The following is a 23056-nucleotide window of genomic DNA, read 5'->3' on the forward strand; positions in this document are numbered from 1 at the left end:
AAAGAGACAATAATTTGTAGAGAAATTAAAATAAAGTAAGTGAAAGTATTACACCTGAATGGAAAAATGTTTGCAATGATATAATCATTGATGAGCAAGTGTGTCTTTGAGAGGCACATCAGGATAAGGTATACTTTGCCTCTTCATTTATAACAACCACAACTTCATCATTACCAAATAATAAATTATATTCTGTAATACTTTTTCTGTGACATTTTTCCTTCTGGGCATTGAGTCTAGCTTAATTATGGAATTCCAGTTAGTAGGCAACTAGTAGGCAACTTCTAGCTCTTCTGAAGAAGGCGTGACATTGTTGTATTAACTTGACATTGTCAGATCTTGAAATAACATTTGGTACCCAAGACTCACCTCATATGTTTGGAAAATCAAAGGAAAATGTCACATTTTTACTCCCTGGGAGCGGTATATAGTGATGAACAATACCTATTAAACTTTTAGGTCCCTGTTCATGTAAATCATAGATGTGTTACTAATTTTTAAGCAATGTAACAATAACACTTGCACATTTAAAATATAAATTTTCTACCTTTTGTACTCTGCAACAGCGAATAATATGCTGAGATTATGCTGAGAAACAACATTCTTGTGTGCTGGTTTTGGCCAGGATAGAGTCACTTTTCTTCATAAAAACTAGTATGGGGCTATGTTTTGGATTTGTGCTGAAAACAGTGTTGATAACAAAGGGATGTTTTCATTACTGCTGAGCAGTGCTTACACAGAGTCAAGGCCTTTTCTGCTTCTCACACCACCCCACCAGCGAGTAGGCTGGGGGTGCACAAGAAGATGGAAGGGTACACAGCTGGGACAGCTGACCCCAGCTGACCAAAGGGCTATTCCACACTGTATGATGTCATGCTCAGCATATGAAGCTGGAGGAAGAAGAAGGAAGCGGGGGACATGTTTGGTGTGATGGTGTTTGTCTTCCCAAGGAACTGTTACACGTGATGGAGCCCTCCTTTCATGGAGATGGCTGAACACCTGCCTGACAATGGGAAGGAGTGAATGAATTCCTTATTTTGCTTTGCTTGCGTGTGTGGCTTTTGCTTTACCTATTAAACTGTCTTTATCTCAACCCACAAGTTTTCTCACTTTTACCTTTCTGATTCTCTCCCCCATCCCAGCAGGGGGGAGTGAGCGAGCAGCTGTGTGGTGTTTAGTTGCTGGTGGGGTTAAAACACGACATCTTGCAGAAGGAGTAAAAGCCAAAAATTCTACTATTGCTCTGTGTAATTTTGAACAGTGTAGTAATTATGAAGATTATGAAACAGAAACTTAAAGCAATAGCTAAAAGAATTGATTTTTTTTCTGGATAGACTAGAGAAGTTAGACATCTTTCCTGAATTAGCTGCAGTTGTATCCAAATGAGAAGTGAAAGCACAGTAAGATTTCATGGGTGAAATTTTGTGGTGTGATGCAAAATGGAGAGGAGTCATCAAGGCACCAGGTGATTTTGCTGCCATTCAGAAGAACCCCAGCTGGCTGCAGAAATAAACAGACAAGGATTTCCTGAAGTTCAGCAAAGTAAAATGCAAATTGTGCATCTGGGGAGGAATTATGCCATGCAGCAGTACTGGCTGGGGGCCAACTGGCTGGAAAGCAGCTTTGCAGGAAAGGGTGCTGGTAGACAAGTGGAAGAAGAGCAAGCAATGTGCCCTTCTGGCAAAGGCGGCCAGTAGCATCCTGGTCTGCATTAGGAAGACTATCACCAGCAGGTTGAGGGAAGTGATCCTTCTGTATTAAGCAATGGTGAGACCCCCATCTTGAGTACTGTGTCCAGGTCTGGGCTCACCAGTACATGGACATATTGGACCAAGTCCATCAAAGGACCATGTACATCATTAAGGAACTAGGGCTTTTGACCTATGAGAGGGAGATAAGAGAGTGAGGACTGCCTCAAGAAGAGAAGGTTCAGAGCAATCTTATCAATGTGTACAAAATCCTGATAGAAGGGAGTAAAGAAGACAGAGCCAGACCCTTCTTAGTGGTAGCCAGTGAAGGGAAAAGAGACAATGGACACTAATTAAAATACAAGAAATTCTGGTTCTACAACAGAAAAAACTCCACTGGAATAGAGAGGCAGTGGAGTCTCCACCCTTGAGGAAATCCAAAACCCACTGGCACTGAGCAACCTGCTTACTGAGCAACCTGCTGTACTTGACACTGCTTTGAGAAGGGAGTTGGACAGGACAATCTTCAGAGGTCCCTTTCAAACTCAGCTAGTCTGTGATTCTGTGAAAAGCACAAGGCAGGTCAAAAAGAGTGTAATGAGCTATATGTAAAAGGCATAAAATTTAATAATAAATCTCTTTTCAAACACATCAGGAGCAGGAATCCAGGTCAATACACAATAAAGTTGTAAAAAGAGTGCTCAGAGAATTTTAAGCCATAGCAGAAAAAAAAAGGTTTTTGCATTCATGTTGACCATGGAAGAGTTAAAATTCCTGCAAAAGAATATCTTTGGGAAAGTCAGCAGAGGATATGTCTAAAACTGAAGTCTTTGTAAGAAAAGGATAAGAAACACACTGACTAAGTGAATGGCAACAAATCATCACAACCAGTATTCACCCATGAGTTCTGAAGGATTCAACAATGAAAGAGCTGAAGTATGTGCTATATCAGGAAAATGTAAGCATGTTTGCTGTAAAGTCATTTCTCACAAACCTACTGGTTTTCTCTAAAGGAATCAATGAGAACTTGGGTAAAAGAATGCTTGATATAAGCTGCATGGAAAGCTTCATTGTGAGGAATGGACTGGAACATTTCAGCCTGGCACAAAAAGGGAGGGGGAACACAATGTGACAGGAATCTCTAAACTCACAAATGTTATGGTGAGTAACTAACAACTGTTTACACTGTCTTCCAGTTAGAGCAACCACCAAATGAGAGCTGTAGTTAGCACGTTCAGAAGGGCAAGCAAAAGGTGAAAGTCCTCAACAAGACATGTCATTAAATAAGCTAAGGAACTCTGCAGCAGGAAACTGAGGACGGTAAAATTCCCACGGGTTAAAAAAAAAACAAAGCAAGGAATTCAAAGGCAAAAATCTCAGCTGAGGTCCACTAAACAGATATACTCCTGGCTCAAGTATCACCTGAGATGGAAATTGTTGCAGAGTAAAAGACTATTGCCAGTAAGTGTTATATTTATGTTCCTGATCTGTTATTATACTCTTCCCAAAGTACTCGTTGCTGATTGTTGTCAAATACACCAGATTTTTGATCTGGCACAGTGCAGTCATTTGTATGGATGGGTGCATGTTGTTCTCACAGGTGCCTTTGGAAGTTGCCACATATGAAATACTAGTGACAAAATCCAGACCTCGCTATCTAAAAAAGTAATATTAAACCAGAAATGTAAAGCAAAAAATCAAAGAAATTTACCCTTATGGGAAGATGAGAAGGTGCAAGGACTTCTTGTGTCTCAGAAATACCTTCATGTTCTTGAATGCTGCCATTGCCACTGATGTCCCCTGAAGCCTGTACAAAACCCAATCATGATAGCAAGTTCATAAAAGTCAGGGAAAAAAAGTATGATCTCAAGGAATTGGCTACTTCAATACAGAAAAAAAACTTTTTTTTTTTCAGTTGGTGAAGCTTCAGTGTCATTATGATGTTAACTTATTTCAAAACTTACAGCATTTCATGAAAATGACCCTTCAGAAAAATAAAAGTCATAGTTCATTTTCTCAAAGGTGTTATAGACAAAAGAAAATGATGCTCTTTCTTTGAAAAATCACAGTTTTAGGGGCTGTGTAGTCAAAAAAAGAGCTTCCCACGCACAGACAGTTTTAACACTATGTTCCCAAGAAGAAATACTGCGTTTAGTCTTATGAAGAATGTTTGATGGCAAATGACTTTGAAATCTCTGAGGCACTGAGAACAGATAAAGAAGTGTTTATAAGAATACTCACGTAAGGGTCATCATCTTCACAATGATCTTCAGTAGCCCTTGGGTCAGATTTGATTGTCAGATGTTGAATTGAGCCCTACACGAAACAACAAAAACAGTTCAAGGAAGTAATATTTTAAGCAGCATGTGTGAAGGAGGGGTGGAGGGGTGGGAATTAAACAAATCAACAAAAAACCCCAGACTTTGTTCTGATTTGCTTGGAAAATGATCTGAAGCATAAAATTTTATGATAATAAATGCAGTTTAAAAATGTAAATATATTCTTACATTTTCCTTTTGCAAAAGGTAGAAAAAAATTGAAGCTGCCAGAATACAGACTATCATGTCCCAAAGACAGTATGATTGCTACACTGTATTGTTAGTGCCCCAACTGAAGGATCTAGTCCTAAATTATGTCCTACAGTCTGTAAAGCACTGTCTGCTTTTTCTAGTTAAGAAGTGCATTGCAGCTCCAAAAATGGCATGTGAAAACCCCTGAAAATGGAGAGAAAGGATGGGAAGGAAATACCAGGAAGTGATGAAGCGGGTCAGGGAGAAACCAGCTTAAAACTTTTCAAAGCAGAAAGAAAGAAGATGGATTTTCTGATAACAAATGTTTCTTTTTTCAGAGTTACAAATTATACTTCTCAGTCTGACATGCTGAAGGAGCAGCAACAATTTCATTTTAAACATTTAAGTCTTGTTTCTTAGATTACAAAGACTCAGTGTTTTAAGAAACACATGGGGGACATTTCCTTGTTATGAGGTCTCACAGTTAGGCATGATGGACATGTAAGACAAAAAGATGGGTATTCAAATCAAGAGCCATCTTACCTAACACACATGACCTGCCTCTTCCTGTTTTGCTGACTATATATTTTGTTTCTCTGCTTTTGTATTTTCTGTAGAGAAGAGCCTGAAGAAGCTGACAGATTTAGTCTCTATCTCTAGACAGACACAGAATACTTCTCAGTCTAGTTACTTCACTTCAAGGAGCTAGACTGCTTACAACATGCAATGATATCTTGGTTGTGCTCTGTCTGCTGAGTACTACCACAGACACACAGCAGATCTGCTCACTCAGGGGTATAGAAAGCCCAAGTCTTGGTAACGAAAACTGCAACAACTGTTGAGATGAGAAAAGTAGTATGCTTTGCTGTTACTTAAAGCCACCAAAAAATGCAAACTCCAGAGGAGGAGTGGCTAGCATTTGTATACACTGCTATGTCCGACTTTCCACTCACTCTTTCCTCTCTGCAGCAGTCCTCCCTCCCTGTCCTCCCTGTCCTGGGGACTTATAAGCAAGGAAGTACTTTTGAACCAATATTTCTGGTGGCTTCTAGAATATTTCAGAAAGGAACAAAATGTGAGATTCTATCTTTAACGATCCTCTAATTTCTGTATCTTCAAAGACCATGAAATTCATGCAGTTGGTGCTTCCTGAGTTTGCAGGCAGTCTGAGATAACAGCTCAGTGAACTGAACAATCCTATTTCTCTCAAAACTTAATAATGGCAACTCAGATATTGAATGATGTCAGACTAACTGAACAGTTCACTGAAAAATTATACATGAAAGGAGGCAAAACCAGATACTTAAGCAGTCTCTTGGAAGTAATGCTTTGTTTTCACAGTATGAGTGAATCGCATTTGGAGAACACATTTTTCTCCTCTTGCTCTGATCTGTGGTCCTGAAGCAAAATGGAGAGCCCTAATGTTTCCCAAATGTTGCTGCTAGCTGATTAATCCAACCAGGAAAGTCATACCAAGTCTGCCATGGTAGGGATGGTAGGTATGAGGTATTGTAGTCCCCTTCTGGGTCTTGTGCCTGCTGCTGCCTTCTCTGTTAAAGCTGGTTTGCAGAATCTGGCATCATCACTGATTCAGCTATATTTGGTTATTGTCTGGTTTCCACTTTTCTTTACAAGCACCAGGGCTAGAATTGCCTCCTGTTTCCATAAAATCTGACGATAGTTATGTCCTTTTGCATCTGGCAACCAGAGCCTTAGACACACGAATCCCCATTAGCCAGAGCAAACCAGCAACTGACATCCATTCAGAGTCATTTGCACAATCTGCTGTGAATTGTTTCTATTTTGGGCAATTGATGTAAACCGTTCTTGTCATACAAACAGAGCTTGAGGAGGAACCAACCATTTAGTTTTTCTACACAAAAGCAATTGTGACATATGATGCATGAATAAATAAAGGCAGAAGACCTAGAGTACATGTCACAATAAATAGTACTGAAGCAATCAGAATATTGGCTGAAATTTATGCACTCAATGTAGCATACAGAACAGCCTATTTCAGTGGAAATGCCTTAGAGTGTAATCCACCATGCATTCCTGTCACCATATTTACAGATTTATTTGTGATAATCTCAGCAACTGATCATCCCATATGTGTTTTCCAGGTGGGGTACCAAAGCGGTCTCATTTTCTTGAATGTTTCTCATTCCTACTTACTAATCAGGCATCCCCAATACTCCAGTCATCCCATCTGTCTAAGAAAGGTAGTGCCAGAAGGCAGTTTTTCTACATATCCCTTTCCACCACTTATTTGCTGCTAATCAATACATTCCTGTAATTCTAGGTGCTTAGACTAGTCAGATAAACAATAAAAGTACATTAGCCTTGTTGCTTACCAGATGGAGCTCACAACCTGCCAGTACACCTGAACTTTGGAAGGAACATCTTCTTTCTCTAAAGCAAAGGATCCACTCAGTTTTGTGCTGCTGCATTACTAATTTAGGGGAAGATATATTAATCTCACAAAATACTGTACAAGTTTTGAAGTACAGGGGAAGTACAAAAACAAGTCAGAAAAAGTGTGACATTTCCCTTTCAGTTTGACAATGAGTCAGTTTCACGCATATTGGCAGTTTTCACATTTCCATTTGGAAGCTCAATGGCTGAGAATTCCAGTCGGGATGCAGCAGGAAAGATGCTTGCACTCAAGCTAAGAAGGCTTGGGAGCCTTGTAGTAGTGGTTTCAGTCCATTCTATTTTTCTAAAGCACCTGATAAGCTTCAAGTAATATATAAATTGTAGAAATAGAGCTTTATCTTCCAACTCTCTTTATCTTTGATGAGATCATTCTCTTCCTGAAGTTGAATGTGAAGTAAACATGCCTAGCTAATAAGAGTTTAAAATATTGACTTGCTACTAAGGTCTTATTCTCAGAAGTTAAGCAAATGGATACTCTGAAGTCTGCCCTTCATAAAAAGGCCATATAAAGTTATGTGATATATTTACTTTGAAATTCCTAGTATTCAAACTGAGCATTGAGCTTAATATCCGGACCATTAATAAACTTCTGAGGTTCTAGGAACATTTGCATTTTAAGCCAGAGTTTATGTATCTGCACTGCCTGGACCCTAGCCACTATGGAAAATAGAAGCTATATAATTTGTAACCTCATTTGGGATATAACCTTTGTAAGCAGACTTTCCTGGGTAGAGAGTACATGCATAAAACACTGAGGCATGTGAACTTATCCGGCCGTACTTACTGTGAACTTTTCCAGTCCTGTGGCTCCTGCATTACCAACAAATATCCCAGAGCCAGATTCAAACACCAAGGCTTGAGCTGACCTTTGAAACTGAACTCTCTGATATTCTTCGCAGTCCATGAACAAAGCAACATCATTTCCCTGAACAGCCACTGTAAACCTATTCCACCTGTTAGTCATCACTGGCACTTTAAATGAAGCAGCCTCTAGGGAGATATGGGAACCAGGCTCTGTGTAGTACATGATTATTCTCTGGGTGCTGTCATCAACCGGTGAAAGTCTCATTCCCAGGTAAATGGTTTTCTGGAAGGCATCTGTTATTGCAAATAGCACTCCTCCATGATCACTGTTTGGTTTCACTGTAACTATGATAGCGAAATCTCTATAGAAAGGCAATGGTATTATAGCACTTGTCAATCGACCGATGTTAGCATCTGGACCAAAGCTGTAAGCTGGAAACCCTCCATAGCCGGTGACAAAGTAGACGGAAGGAGGAAGAGGAACTCCTATTAACTCCGTGAGGTCAAGATGTCCTTTTGAGCCTCGTTCTGTAAAGTGTGTGAGAAAAAACCATGTTATTTATTCTTGAGATGCATAGCCCATTTAATTTAAATGATTTAAGAAAGGCCTTAAAAACTGTAAAGCAGTGTTATAATACCAGTAACATACTTCTAATACTTTAGGCCCCAGTTCAGTTGGTGCTTAAACACATCTAGCTAAGTACACGTGTCAGTCTTTGTCCTTCGACTAATGGTGGTTACTCATGTACTAAAGAAAGGTGCATGTAAACATTTGGTGAAATTGTGTGGTAACAAGTAGTTCCTGCAACATATATTTAACTTCAGCTGTCCATAAACTACAAAGAAAAGTGCTGAATGTGCTTGCAGAGTGGATTCAGTGAAGATTGAGCAACCTTTTGTTTTCTCAAATAAACTGAGATCCTTTATCCTCACAAACTAAGAAGACAGCAAGAGTTCTCTACAAACAGCATGACACAGTTTCACAAATACAAGACAAAAATTACAGTGGATTTGCTTTAGCCCTTGCAGTTGCCTGCTTCTACAACAGATGTTAGATTTTATTTATGCCCTTATTCTCAGCTTTATCTCCTTAGTTGCACTGTGTGCATAACAAATAATATTTAGCAATCAAAATTCAGTTTTGAAATGAGAGTATTTTTGCTTTGGCAAACACACAGAATTAAGTATCTCTGCCAAACATGCCCAGAGAGACAACTCCTTCCTGGCAATGAAGGAGCAATGACAATACCTAAGTATCTACACCCAATTTTAACTAGAACCTTGGCAAGGTTCTACCAATTCTCCTTCTACCAATTCTTCTACCGATTTTCTCCTTCTAAGAAGTAAAAACAAGCAAAAAAATATACCATTTTTAATCATAATGAGTGATTCAGATCTGAATCTATACAGATCTCAAACTAAAATCTAAACCCTTTTCTCCCTTTGCAATCTCCTCTAACCTTACATTTTTAAGTTTCTCATTTTATCTAAAAGTCTCAATTCTTCTTACTTGGTGTACATTTTCACCCTTTTGAGAATATTTATGTTATGCAGAAGCAAACAAAGTGCTAGGGTATGTCTTAATGTAGCTACATCATGTAAAACTATAATCACTCGTAAACTCCAGTTCATGACTAAGTAACTGCTAGTTTTCTCAGCAGATATGAAACAAGACCTCCATGATCCAAGAAAGTCAGATTTTTAAATCACTTTCTTTATCCAATGCATCCTAGTCTCCATCTACATTATTCTTTGCTGAAAATCTTCAGATCCTGGGTAAAAGAGAGGATGTATTTGGAACCACGGTTTTGCAGTTCCTTTCTTTATCTACCTCACACACTAGTCTACCATGGTTCTCAGATTAACTCCACCAGATAAAGAAGTAGCGTGAAAAATAGAGGTCTTGTGGTAGAACAGTACCGATGAGGCAAACAGTCTTGAAACCTCACTAAGAACAGATTGAATTTGCATCTCATACTTCACTTTTTGCCCTTCTACCACAGCAGGTGTAAATAATGTGTCTGGAAGAGTATCTGTGGTGGTGAGGGACTTCTTTCTACCTACACAGCCTGTCATCTGTTAGGTCTCCCACTGCTAGTATTCCCAAGACCCTTCCTTGTGATGACATCTCTGCATCAGGAAAGTTCCTTAAGTTGATGTCCTCAGACAGCATTAAGCAAAGTTAGCTTGCTCAATGGTCACTTAATTTTCAACACAACATGGGGAGAACTGATGCCACCTATGGTAGTCTAACACTGCAGACATTTACAGGCGACAGGAGCTAAAACTACCCCATCTTCTTATAAGTACATTAGGGACAACAGACATGAGTCAGTCCCCAGATCTGTTTTTTGAACAAGTATTTACAGAAGCTGAAAACAAGTTTCCAGTCTTCCTAAAGGTAAGCAGGTGATGAGACACATGGAGCTGGCTCCTAGCTCAGCCTACCTATCAAGGACCAAGTCATACCCAGATTCTGATGCATTTCACCCTGAGATGATCTGCATTTTACCAGCAGCCCATATGCTCCGGTCATGGGATGAGCTGAAGTTTCCTGGTTGCATATAAAACCATGGAACGTACACATATAATTACAAACAACTTTTGCTTCAGAACTTGTAACACTTGAGTTCCTAGGATCTGTGTCCTGCATCATTATTTTCATATATCAGTATATCAGTATATACTCAGTATATCCTGCCAACCAAGTTCTTCCTCATGTGCATAGGACCTATTCCTGCCTCCAATACCTATAGCACTTTTACATCCCTCCCCTGCCCCAGTATGCGTTAAAGGATGATTCCAAGCTGCATGTGTTTGTATTAGCTGGCCAGTTCAGGCATGATGATTGGCCATCAAGAAAGAGAAATTGGATAATTAACCTCACAGCTCTCACCATAGCTTTTTCTTATTAAGATACTAATGTGCCATTCCCACATCATGAGGTTGGGGGTTTCAAGAATATAACAGGATGGGTGCCCATTAGCTGCTTACATGGAGACTCCTCTGTTACAGGGAACATAATGGGATGAAATTAAGCTGAGAAAAGGAGAAAATGACCTTAATATGAGGAAAATCGTACTGACAATGCCATCTCTTTGCCTACAGGCTAATCCCTCAAGGGAGACAGTGACCTTTCCCCAAGCTGGCGATTTGAAACAAAACTGTACAGAACAATTAAAAATTACTATAGAGAATAATTTCAAAGTTATTGGTTATAATACAACTTTTAATCTTCCATGATTTGTAAGCATTCCCAAGTCCTTCATAATGTATATATTTGTGCAGTGTGGATTGATGAAGTATCTTTCAATTTTTAAACTTACTCAGTTACCGTAACTGTAATAGCTACATAGGCTGAACAAATCCAAAAGGAATAGTAATGGAAAAGATATGACAGTCCATCTGAACACTGCAAACAAAGTGAACCCAAAAACTTTGCTTAAAATACCTGATTAAAATCAGGCAAAATAAATGAATCTTGCGGTTTTCTCTGAAATCTGGCAAACTGGTTCTGATGAAGAGCTAGAGAGGTTCTTCAGCTGAAATATACTTCTGTTATTCATTATTCATATGCAGTACCATCCTGGGCTATGTGTTGCAAAGTGGTTTCCATTGTCCTAGTGGCTTTGCAAAGAAATGGTAAAATGTTCTGCCTGTGTCAAAGATGTTATAGTCCAGTTGAAATCAATTCTAATCTATCATCTTCTCTGTACTTTAGCTTCGGCACCTACTTGCTAAGGGAACTCGTTAACTGGAAAAAGTCCGATGTGCTCCATACAGAAACAATTTCTCTTACATATTTTTAGAAAGTATAGAAGCTATGTTTAGAAACAGAAAAACCAGCTCCTTATCCAGAAACTATTTCCCTTAGGGACTTTTAAATGCTTTGCCTGATAGATTTTGCTCCTTCCTAACACTTTGAAAAGTGAACACATTTTTTTCTGGACAAAGCTAATGATTTTTTGATTGTGAATCTAATATTGAGTCATGTTTTATATTCACACATACGTACACATAAAGGAATATCAACTACAAATAAAATGCATAAGCCATTACTCAAGAGTAAAAAGGTAAGGAAAATAGTAAGCTCGAAGGAGAATATAGGATCTGTACGCAGATACCAAACCTACTTCCAAAGAGCCATGGGAAAAGTGACCTAGAAAGCAGATGGAGAATATCTAAGGTGGCCGGCACTCAGCTTATCAGACTTGGATAGAAGGATGCTTCCCAGAAGATAATTTAATGAATAGAACTGTAGTTTCCCACTTCCCATTCTCAAAGGAAGATTTGAGAAATGCAAAAAAGCCTGTTAATTCCCCACACACAGCATGTGGAGCTGCAGTCTAGCTGCAGTTTCCTAGTCACATACCAAACAGTAACATACAGAGCCCAAAACACTTGCTCTTTTAGCATAGGCTCTGAGACAAATGAAACATATTTGCAAAAAGTGGCAGCAAAAGACAGTCAAGAAGAATCAGGATTTCCATTTGAGTAAAACAAGTCAGGAGGCTCAGCAAATAGAAAATTTCACTTCAGTGAAACTAGGGTAGAAGCTTGCACCTATCCACTACAGAAAAGCAAAACAAGAAGCTTCTAGCCAAATTCTGTACTTACAGCTCATGCTCAACTCTTAATGGATTTATCAGGACCTACAGTTACACTTAAGAGCAGAATATGGACTTACAGCCACAGGTTTTGTTCACATTCAATTATGTCTGATAAATTCATGTCCCCCTGCTGCAGTTGTGTTAGAATAAAAATGCCTTCTTATTCCCTTAAATCAATAGGTAAATGCTATGCTATTTTAGGTACCTTTAAGCCAGTAGAGCAATACGTTGTACCAGTATAATTTTGTTTTGAACATGTATTGCCACTAAGCCACTGGATATTGCAGAGCATCCAGAATTCATCCCGTTTATGTACATGTTCCCTAGACCTGGGGCACTGGAAGGTGTGCTACAGAAGCAGCTTTAATATCAGCTATATTTTATCTCAAAAAAGAAAGTAGTAGAATACCATAAATTGGCATGGTATTTTTGTAATTCTAGAGTTACGAGCTGTGCTATACTTTGCATTTGTTACCATTTGTTACTGTATGTTATAATTGGTATTTTTATAGATTGCAGATAGCTGGAGATTCCAACTGAGTAGCTTCAGGGACCAGTTGAGAAGTATCAGTGTGTTGTAAAAATCATCCTGTAAATCAATATATGGATTGTTTCAAGACTGCTGATGACAATAGTAGAGTTTTTTTCTTCTTTTAATTCTATTTTTTGCATGTAATTACCTCACTGCTTCACTACTGAAAACAGTGTAACTGCAAAAACTACAAACCACCATTCTGGCATTGGAAGATACCTATTTTCCCTATTGTGTCTCTAGCACAGCAATCAATAACAGTGGAAGATCATGAAGCTCAAAATAGACTGGAAAAAAAATGCAAAGCTCTTTAGAAACAGGAGGAGAAAGTTTTACTCATTAGACAGAAAAGTGGACCAGAAAGAAACATGATGTTGACAGTAGAAGGGCGGCAGTTGGAGAAGTTCCTAAAAACAGAGTTACCAGTATAGAAATGGCATTCATGGGAGCCATTTTGAACCTGCAGCTGTGAAGTGACAGATATTGTGACTTAAGCCTTGGTGCTCGTCTGACCCCAAATGGTGCTACTTTTCTCCAGATCACTGTCAGGTATGTGTAGCGCAAGAGAAACATCCTCCCCTTCACCCCACACGAACTAGGCAGGGTGGAATCGCAAACCTGTGGGATCCAAAATAATTTTCCACTGCTCACAAAGTGTGAAGTAGAGAGGAAAGAAAAAAACCTACCTGCTTGGAGGTCCACTACATTTACTTTAATTGTTAAAGCACAAAACCAGTATTTATATCTTATAAATGGGAATGGAGGCAGAGGCAGAGAAAGGCCCAGATTCACATAATTTAGCTTATTATACCCATCTGTAACTTTTAGGTTAGGAGCCTTCTTTCAGATGCATTACTTGTCTTCACAGAAAGAGTGCAGATAGTAACCAGTGACACCAAAAGGCAATTTGCTCCAACCTAACAGCTTCTGGAGGCATGTCACTGTCTCATAAACTAGACGCACAGATTTGTCTCTTACCCTTAAAGCAAATGGACCTGAGTTCAAGTACATGGGTGCAGATGAAGGACATATCCAAAGGTGAGGCTGTATCTGTACTACATAATTGAGAGCAGTAGCAAAGATCCCTGAATCATTGAAAGAACACAGGCACAGAAAAAATGCCTGGTCAGTTTAGGTGCGGCACAGAGCCTGGTTGGATCTATAGTTGCTGGAACCCAGAGGACTACCCTCTGGACTGCACACATACATGACCTCATACCAGTTGCTTCCTCCTCGTGCTTTCCCATGTGGAGCAGGGTAGTCCCAATGGTGGGCCTGATCCAAAACCATTGGCTGATCAGGCCTCATCAGACCAATGTCAGTCCACTGAAATTAGTGGAAAGACTCCTTGTGAACCTAGCAGGCTCTGTGTCAGACTAACAGTGTCTGTATCACTGGATCCATGTACTTGTTTACCCATTTTTAACAAGTGTAGGTGAAGTGACATAAGTCTTGTTATAAGTGTATGCAACTCCATTACCAAGACTGAATTTGCTTGCCTTTTTTTTAAATGCTATCAGGAACTTAAAGGTTTATATTAAAAGCTATTTTAGAAATATGACTAGAATCAGGAACTTTCTTACAAATAGTCATTATAAACCTGAGATCTTCTGACCCCTGGAGTAGAGTATTTGTATTTCCTGTTTTTGAACAGAGCTCGTATAAAACATGGAATAACCACAGGCCCTGTTCCTAGCTAATATACTGCACTTCCACACAACCTAACTTCTAAGGTGGTATAAAGCATACTAGCATATAAGCTTTATGAAACCTACTACAACAGAGTCAAAGGCTACAGGGTTACCAATAAGGACACTGTTTGTCAGTGTACTTTTATCCTTGGTTTCACTACCAGAAAATATATCAGAAGCAGAGTTCAAAGGCAAGCCTGTCATCCGTGACATAGACAGAATTACCCATCTTAGCCCCATTTTAAAACATACAGTTCCAAAGGCCCAAGTCTGAAAAAAAGAAAAGAAATATTACGTCAAGTCCTTTGAGCAAAAGAAAATGATGAGCACTGTATGGTGAGACCAACCTGTGTTGCACTACTACAAATTAAACACACTGCTGTTCTCTTCCATGCTGTAAGAAGATGCTTGAGCTGGACTATCTCAACTACATAAATGCAAAGACTGAAGTTGCACATAAAAGACTGTCATATTTGGCCCCAACCACTTAATTTTTAGCAGTAATACTTGTTCAGCTGATATTTTAAGGATTGTCACATTTATTTCATCCATCATGTTTTTAGCTAGAAATGCCTTTTAACAAAATTATTCAGGTACATCACCTGACACATTTAGCCAAATTCTGCTCCAGGTTAATGAACCTTAACAGGTACATAAAAGAGACAGAATAACATGCTCAAGCAGATGCTATTTGCTAAATGTAAGAAGCCAACCACCCTGTAGCTAAAATCATGGCAGCTGTTTTTAACTCAGTCGAGGGAGGGCTTGGATGGCTCCAGCGGCCTGGGAATGGGCGTGGGGTGGGTGCTGGCTTTTGAATTATTACTTTCCTTTTTTTTTAATTTATAACTTAAGCTCACCTAGTATTTCCCCCTGTTCCTCTTCAGACACTGTTTTATCAGAGCTGCTGTCCATAGTCCCATCCCATACTTGTAAAAGCCCACTTGCTCCATGGTGGCTGGCTTTGCATCCCATGAAAGAACACCTTGTGTCACTGCTGTTCACCGCTGCACAAGCCTTGCTGGCAGCTCCTTTTCCTGTTCTTTTAAAGCAATGGGATAAAATAAATATTCTGTGAAGGCTTTCAAAACTAGACCAGGCTCAGAGCAGCCAATGTCAGGCACTTTTGTGTCTGTAAACTTGAGCCAAGCTGACCTCACTTCTCTGTCGTCTTCCGGTCCAAATAATCATAAACCTAGGTTGTGAGCTCCTTTCCAGCAGGGTAAATAAACCACCTCTGTCTCAATGGTGCAGTGCACAACCTATGTTCTCTCTACTCTGCATTCAAAGAAATGCTGTAACTGTAATAGAACATTATTTTATACTGGATGTAGTTGTGAGGTGCAGTAATAAACTTTCTTCTTCCCTGCTGCCAAAGTGTATTTATTTCACAGTTAACAAGAAATATTTATAGCAATAACATAAAGCAGAGAAGGATTTCCACATCTACAAAAGAAAAGTTAATCAAGTACTGCAAAGGGAAAAATAAGGGAAATATTTTAACACAGCACCAGATGTGCTACATGAAATAGAAGAGGCTAGCGGCATCGCTGCTCTCAGGAGAAACACCATTTGCTCTGCTTACCCAGCTTGTACACATTTCTAGCTGCCTTTGATACACTGTTGGGAAACATGGATAGAATATAGTTAGGCTGGAGACTAAATATTAGCCTTTAACACTAAATATTAGTATTAAAGGCTGGAGCATTTTCTTCCAGATGCCTAAGGAAATCTCAGAAGCTCTTTTTAGTTGTGTTGCACACGGAAAAGTAAGGCTGAAGTCAGTAGGAGCTGCGGTACTTACTGACACGCAAAATCAGGCCCAACATTCTTTTGTGCAAACCTTTTTCCAACACTTTCTGCCAGCCCCTGCTTTTACGCCATTGTCATTCTGCCCTCTACTGGATAAAAATGTAGGTAGTTCGCATACCTCAATACAGTTAATTAAATATGCATCTATATTGCACAAAACAGTCTTCCATTTTTTCCATCTTATCTTGTTTGAGAAACTTTATTTCATTACAATGCTTTCAAGCTAATCAACCAAAAAAAAAAATTGTCTTCCATACAAGCCATTTTTTCAATTTTTCTGATCTAGTAGTGCACTATTTTCTTATTGTTTTGTAAGCTGCTTGTCTAGAAGATCTTCCATATACATTTTTGTGCACATGGCTTTTTGTATATAAAACCAAGGCCTTTTAATGTGTACTTTTACTCAATGAACTGTTCTCCTTTAGTCACATAAAACTGTGTTTAAAACATACCCATTTCTTTGAGCCACAGCAGTACAGAATATCAAATATAGAATAGACATTACATAGTTATTGTCCTTCTTTCCTCAGAAACAGATGAGAGGCAAAAGTGGGAAATATTTAGCAATTCAACTACAGTGGTGTGGCAAAGCTAACTAACTGAGCTGTTAACCAGAAGGTCAATAGACTGAAAACCATCCATTGTCTGCTGCATGATCTAGGGCAACCTTATGGCCCAGGCTATATTTCAGGTCAAACAATCACAGTGTCCCGCATAATTTTATAATAATGAACAACTGTGTGCGCACATGTGTAGGCATATATGTGACTGTAAAGAAAAAGAAAGAACTTATGGACCTGGTACATCCCCAAAGGATTAGCACAAGAAAAAGGAATCATCTTTGAAGGGATACCTTTCACAGGTAACTAAATGGCTCAAAAAGCCTCATAAGCAGAGTGTGAACCAGGCATGGAAGGAGTATAGTAAGTACACAGAAAAGTGTCAGGGGGCTGCAAGGTCAGAAGGAGAAATAAGACTCTAATTTCCATGTGCACTAGTGCAAAAAGCAAAGGCAAATTAGTAAAGAAGCCCTTAATGGAAAAAGAAGATTTCCAGACTTGCAGGAATACTTCTCTGTAAAAAGACCTTTAACCAAATATACACACCTCCCCACCCCAACAACTTGCCCTCTAAACATTGCAAAATATTTACTGTGAATTTAGAAGCCTGCAAGGGCAACACAGCAGGGCACAAGCAGTCCAGGAGACTTCTGGAGTGCATTAATGACAGCTTCCCAATGGAGGTCATCATGGAGCCAATGAGGGGATACTGGGCCTCATACTTACAATCAAGGAAGAAGTGGGGGATGTGAAAGTTGGGCACAGCCTTTGCTCTAGTGATCACAAGATGATGTTCATAATATGATCTCAGGACCCTGAGAAGATGGAACAAGGCAAACAGTAGCATTACAGCCCTGGACCCCTGAGTAGCTGGCTCCAGCTGACCTTGCTTTGAGCAGGGGGGTTTCGACTAGATGATCTCCAGAGGTCACTTTCAACCTCAATGATTCTTTCATTCTATGAGCTTAAGCATATTTATAATGCCATAGTAATAGTTTCACTGTCTTCTGAAAGGAGAACTTTGAAGCAATCTGCTTTTATAATATTAGCACCAATACTCAAGCAACCACAGAGTGATGGTTCTTTAGCATTGTCACAAGTATGTAGCAGATCTATACCTGGCTGCACAAACAATTTCTCTAAATACAAAGTAGGAGTTTTTTTCTATTTATATGTGCCAGAATTGCTATTTGTCAGCATCTGCTTTAACAGAGATACAGATGTATTTCTGAAAGTAGGGGGACAGGAGTCCTCCATGCTTCCTTTCAGTAGAAGTAGTCATACGACATCTATAATCACTTAACAAGTTCCTCAGGCAGATACAAATGACCACGCCTAAAACTTCTTCCATGCACTTTTCATTCCTGGTTAACATAAAGTATATTCAAGTTGTCCAATTCTATCTTGAACACATGTCTCGACTGATCACATAGCTGCCTTTAACTACCTGAAGCCTGTTAAAAAGCTGATGAAGAAAATCTTCCCAATAGTGCCAGATGACATAGTAAGGATCAAGAGCCACAAGCTGCAGTATCGCAAGTTCAGTTTGGACTTCAGGATGAACTTCTTTGTTAGAGGGTGGAGCAGTGCTGGCACAGCTTGCTCGAAGAGGCTGTGGAATCTTTTCCCTGGAGGTTTTCAGGACTTGGCTAGGCAAATCCATAGTCTTGATAGTGCTGGTGATAGTCCGGCTGTGAAGAGGGGGCTGGATCAGATGACCTCCAGAAGTTCCTTCTAAATGACATTTCTTTGATGAAAAATAGACTTCTTGGCTATCATAATGGTGAAGTAGTATAAATACTCAGGAAAAATGGTTGATTGTGATTACAGATTACACTGATGGAGAATACAGTAATTTATCTGTTCTATTTTGGAATATTAAGAACAGTGGAAGTCTAAAAACCAAGTCTTTCAGAAATCTGATTGATCTTTTTTGACTCATGCTAACTTCCAGTATTTGGGACTATTGATTCTTTACCCACTCTCAATACTTCAGGAAGGTTGTTTGGTGGCTTTAGCAACAGGCATCCACATACATTTTCAGCTTGGCTGTTACATTAAGAGTTACCATTTTAATAACTTCCTCTCTAATTTTTATCTTCTTCACTGACTTCATGCTTTGAGCTGGTGGAGTGCATGAACTTTCTGACTGAATCAATCTGCCTTTCTCCAGCCCTTGACGGATAGATTGGACAAGAAACAAAACTTCCTTTTCTCCATTTCCTGATTGCATTTAGATGACATTTGCTGCTGGACAGTTGTCAGTCATGCATCATGGGTCATCTCTGTGTGTAACTAGTTGTAGTCGCTTGTAACAAGAGTAGTACTCATGCACTACTCAGCCAAATAGCCAGATCAGATAGCAGATGTACCACGGAACTTTATCCCAAAGTAAAACTGCTTGTCAGCACACAAGAATGCTTGTTGCATTGTAGCATCAGAGTATGCCTAGAGATGTGGAAGATTTCTACTTAGATCGATCTCACTTTTAATTAGCAAGCACTGATTTTCTTCCTTTGGTATCTAAAGAATTGCTGTGAAGCACAGGCTGTGGCTGATAGCCTGTACCATGCATAATAATTGAGCTCTGTGCAGAGATATTTAATATATACTCGTTTATGATAAAATCACCTACCACCTTTCCATTCCTATGCATGGTTGAGGGAGATACTATGCAGTAAGATTATTGGCTCCTTTGTGCATGCACAGTTCTAATCTTGGCAAACAGCAGCAAACGACATCATCTGCAGCGTACAGCAAGCTCACTCAGCCCTTTACAAAACAGAAACCATGAGGTGCATTCACATGTGCCATCTACTGAGAATTTTTCTGTTAGGTAATTGTTTACACCCATGAAAACAACTGTCCTTACATGACAGATGAAGGCACAGGAACGTGCAGAAGGCTGCTCCACAAACTTTATCTTGTTCCACAACTCAGTTTAATACTGAGTCTTAAATATTTTCACCAGCTGGTACACAATATAGGCACACTATCAGGTCATTACTTACATTTATTAAGATTTCAGTGGCAAAAATATATTTCCAGGATAAGGTTTTGTGTATTTTCTCACAGTTATTAATTGTTAATATATTTGCTAAATAATATTTTGCATTTAAATTTTAAAAAGTGCATTTAATCCTGCTCCACTAAGATTATCATTTATCACAGGGAAAGAAATGTTTCTCAGTGGAAGTTACTTCTTAAAACATGGGTAGCACATTACTGTATCCATCTCCCTAGTACTACCTCAAAAGTGTTCTGGCAGCACAGCAAAACATTTTGTTGATCTTTAAGATCAAGAAGGAATCAGAACTGATCAATAAGTTTGCCTGAACCTTAAATTTACAGTGCTTTCTTTAAACACTGCCCTTTTAAAAAAGTCAGATTTTCCTCAGAGACCTGTTACTGATTCTGACGTCAGTAGGAATGTCCTCATCAATTTCAATGGATGTGAGCTTTGGTCATGCACTAGTTTAGTAATATTTATTCTCTTTAAAAATGTGTGTATCAGGAGCTAGCAGAATATTGAAACAGAACCCTAAAGTGGGGCACAGCTTTGTAAAAGGGCTATGCAAATCTTCTTCTGAAAGTGAACATACCAAAAAACTCCAAATGTCTGACCCATGGTTCCCCTGGTACTAAGCAGCATTTACAATCGCAGCAGCATAACATAAAACTAACCTCTCTCATTGCAGTGTAATGCAATCCATGTTTCTTTGTGTCCCATGCTGACACTCAATAGATCACAATAAGGAGCTTTCTTTGCTGGACGTTGAATCAAATTACTAGATCTGACCTGATCAGGTTATCTGTAGAAAATTATACCAAATTCTCCATGAACATGAGACAGATGAGTAGTGCCTTCTTTCTCTGAAACAGCTGGTTGTGGGAGGAATGGTTCAGCTCTGGAAGGTGACAGGGATATTTTCAAGATAAAGGCTGCATGACTGGGCTTCACTGAGTTAAAGGACATTCTCAAGGCCATACATTCAGCCATAATCCTGGCTAAGGTACTTGGGCAAACAGCAGCAACAGCAGGAGGGACGGAGAGAAGGAGTATTAGCTGGAAGAGAGGCACAAAGGTGTGGGGTGCTATACTGGTATCTGTGTCAGGAAGAATATGGAAATAGGCTGGGTTGAAGGGAACAGAATCCTGGGGGGAATTAGAGAGACCAATGCAGCAGAACTTGAACTGCTGAAGGGTGGTTGGAGGCTCAGAAGGGACGGGACTTGGGATAAGCAGGAGCTCATCTGAGGTTCTCATCTGAAAAGGGATTCAGCACAAGGTGGTAGAACAAAACCTTATATAAAAGTGTAAGTTTGAGCAACTTTACTATTTCTTTAGAAATACAGAACCCTATCCCAACTACTCTCCTGTGACAAAGTCGGCACTGAAATGGGTTTTGTGCAGTTCTTGCACTCAGAACGATGCAAAGCTGCTATTGCATTCAGCCTTGTTCAGGTAGGGGAGGTGTGTATATGGGAGGGAAAGAGCAGGCTTCTAGGACATCCACTCTCCTAAAGATAACTGGACAAAGTTAACCTGTATAAGAAGTACAGAGTCTGTATTGAATATTGCAGCTGTCCAATAGTATGCACCTGTCACAAGGTTGGGCACTGGCTTTGTGGAATGAAACTTGTGTGTGTTATAAATATGTAAACTATGATATGGGCGATATAATTGCCAGCTAGAGGGACAAGTAGCCTTTAATGATTGCAGGAGAGCAGGAGCTTTTGCATTTCACCACTAGGCAGCAACACAGCACTTCATAAATCAGATTGGAGCTTTGGTTTAGGAAAGGAGAACATTGCTTATCAACCACCAGTGTCAGTGTCTGCTGTGTGCACTCTTTTACAACATCTAAGCTAGCATATGTTTTAATTTCCATTACGTTCACAACAAAACAGATGTGAATTATCACCCTGCCCTTTTTCTTTCACAATGACCTTGGAAATCAGACAAAGTACATTAAACTAAGTCTGCTGTGTATTTTCATGGGGAAAAAAATTACATTGCTGTTCTTGTTTTCTCTTTCCCTCTCTCTTTTTTTATCTTGAATTTTAAGGGAGAGAATTCTTGCAAGGCCATGACGAACACCCTTATTGCCAAAATATGTATTTCTAAGATGATGAAGACAGTTCTCTTTTAAAGTACTGGGAGAGACGTCTGGCAATTTTGTAGATTTAACAGTTGTACATGCCAACAGAAAGTCTCTGCCCAAATGTGGAAAAACAGACACCTATTTAAAGACACTGACATAGTCTGGCATACTAACCTAGATAAAAATTCTCATCCCATATAAAGAGATGTAATGGGAAGCCAGGATAGAAGAACACTTAATCAGCAGCTCCTGCAGTTGCTCCTCCTGTCTTTGCTAGCCTCCATCTCCACTACAAGGTTCTGTCCTTGTACCAGGGGCGTAAGAAGGAGATGAGCAGATGGGAATTGTGGGTTACAATTCGCTCGATGAAAATTAGAAACCTTCACCCAGAAATGCTTCCCTCCTCACACCTACCACACCTTATCTCTAGCTCAATCAAATGATCTGAAACACTACCATCTCCCTATATTTCCCATGAGAAATTTAGTATGCCTTTCTGCTTTTCCTCTGACACTGTGAATGACCTAGGATTCTCTCTCCTGTCAGAAAATCCTGCTCCGGACCATCACTTGCGTAGTCAGTCCTGTGTAAGAAGACAGATGTCATGCTCCCTGCTCATACCACTCTCACAACATCTGTTCCATCACAGCGTTAAGAGCAAGTCTGTACGTCTAGTGAGGCTTGCCTTCAGGCCAAATTTGTGTGCTGTGTGCAGTTTGATCTTGCAAGCAGATCCTCAAGCCTACCCAAGAACACCCAAGGGCAAGCATTATCCCAAATATAGCTGGAAAGGCTGCCTGCATGGGGTCTTTGAATGGGACATGAGAGAAACAAATAGCTGATATATTTGTGTAGCTTCTACAGTCTGGCACCGTCTCTGTGATTGAGGCTGATACATCTATAGAACGTCATCAGAGGTTTAGGCAAAGCTTTATGACACCTTCCACTAATCTGAGAGTGGAAAAATCACTTAATTCCAAGTCAGGTTAGATCAGAATGGAAAAATAAAAATATTGCAATAACTGGGGTTTGGGTTTTTGGGGCTTTTTTGTTGTTGAAATTAAGGGCTATGGGCCTATTAAGATAATGAAAACTAAAGGATTTTTTTAATGCATCCTTGACTCTTACACAGCACTTTTAGACCTGGTGGACTGTATTCCTCTCTCAGATGACTAAGCTATCCATTCTTTTATGTTAAGCAACAGAAATTGATACTTTGTTACTGAAGTTTCATTTTCAAGTCCTTGGAGGACCTTTGTTGTCTTCCAGGAGCATCCCTTTCATAAATGTTCTTCAGTTTATGTACCT

At 39.5% G+C, this 23056-nt stretch overlaps 1 protein-coding gene across 8 annotated transcripts in view; it reads right to left on the reverse strand.

The window, feature by feature from the left end:
- The window catches only part of COL15A1 (collagen type XV alpha 1 chain), a 158950-nt gene that overhangs the window by 100141 nt on the left and 35753 nt on the right, over positions 1-23056 (reverse strand). For all 8 annotated transcript variants that reach the window (XM_072853514.1, XM_072853512.1, XM_072853509.1 and 5 more), the window contains exons 3-5: positions 7419-7966; positions 3930-4004; positions 3400-3495 (exon numbers count right to left, since the gene is read on the reverse strand). In XM_072853514.1, coding sequence (XP_072709615.1) covers positions 3400-3495; positions 3930-4004; positions 7419-7966 — 719 coding nt within the window. The remainder of the gene's footprint in view (positions 1-3399; positions 3496-3929; positions 4005-7418; positions 7967-23056) is intronic.

This window comes from Ciconia boyciana, chromosome 2 (assembly GCF_034638445.1).
Source record: "Ciconia boyciana chromosome 2, ASM3463844v1, whole genome shotgun sequence".
NCBI lineage: Eukaryota > Metazoa > Chordata > Aves > Ciconiiformes > Ciconiidae > Ciconia > Ciconia boyciana.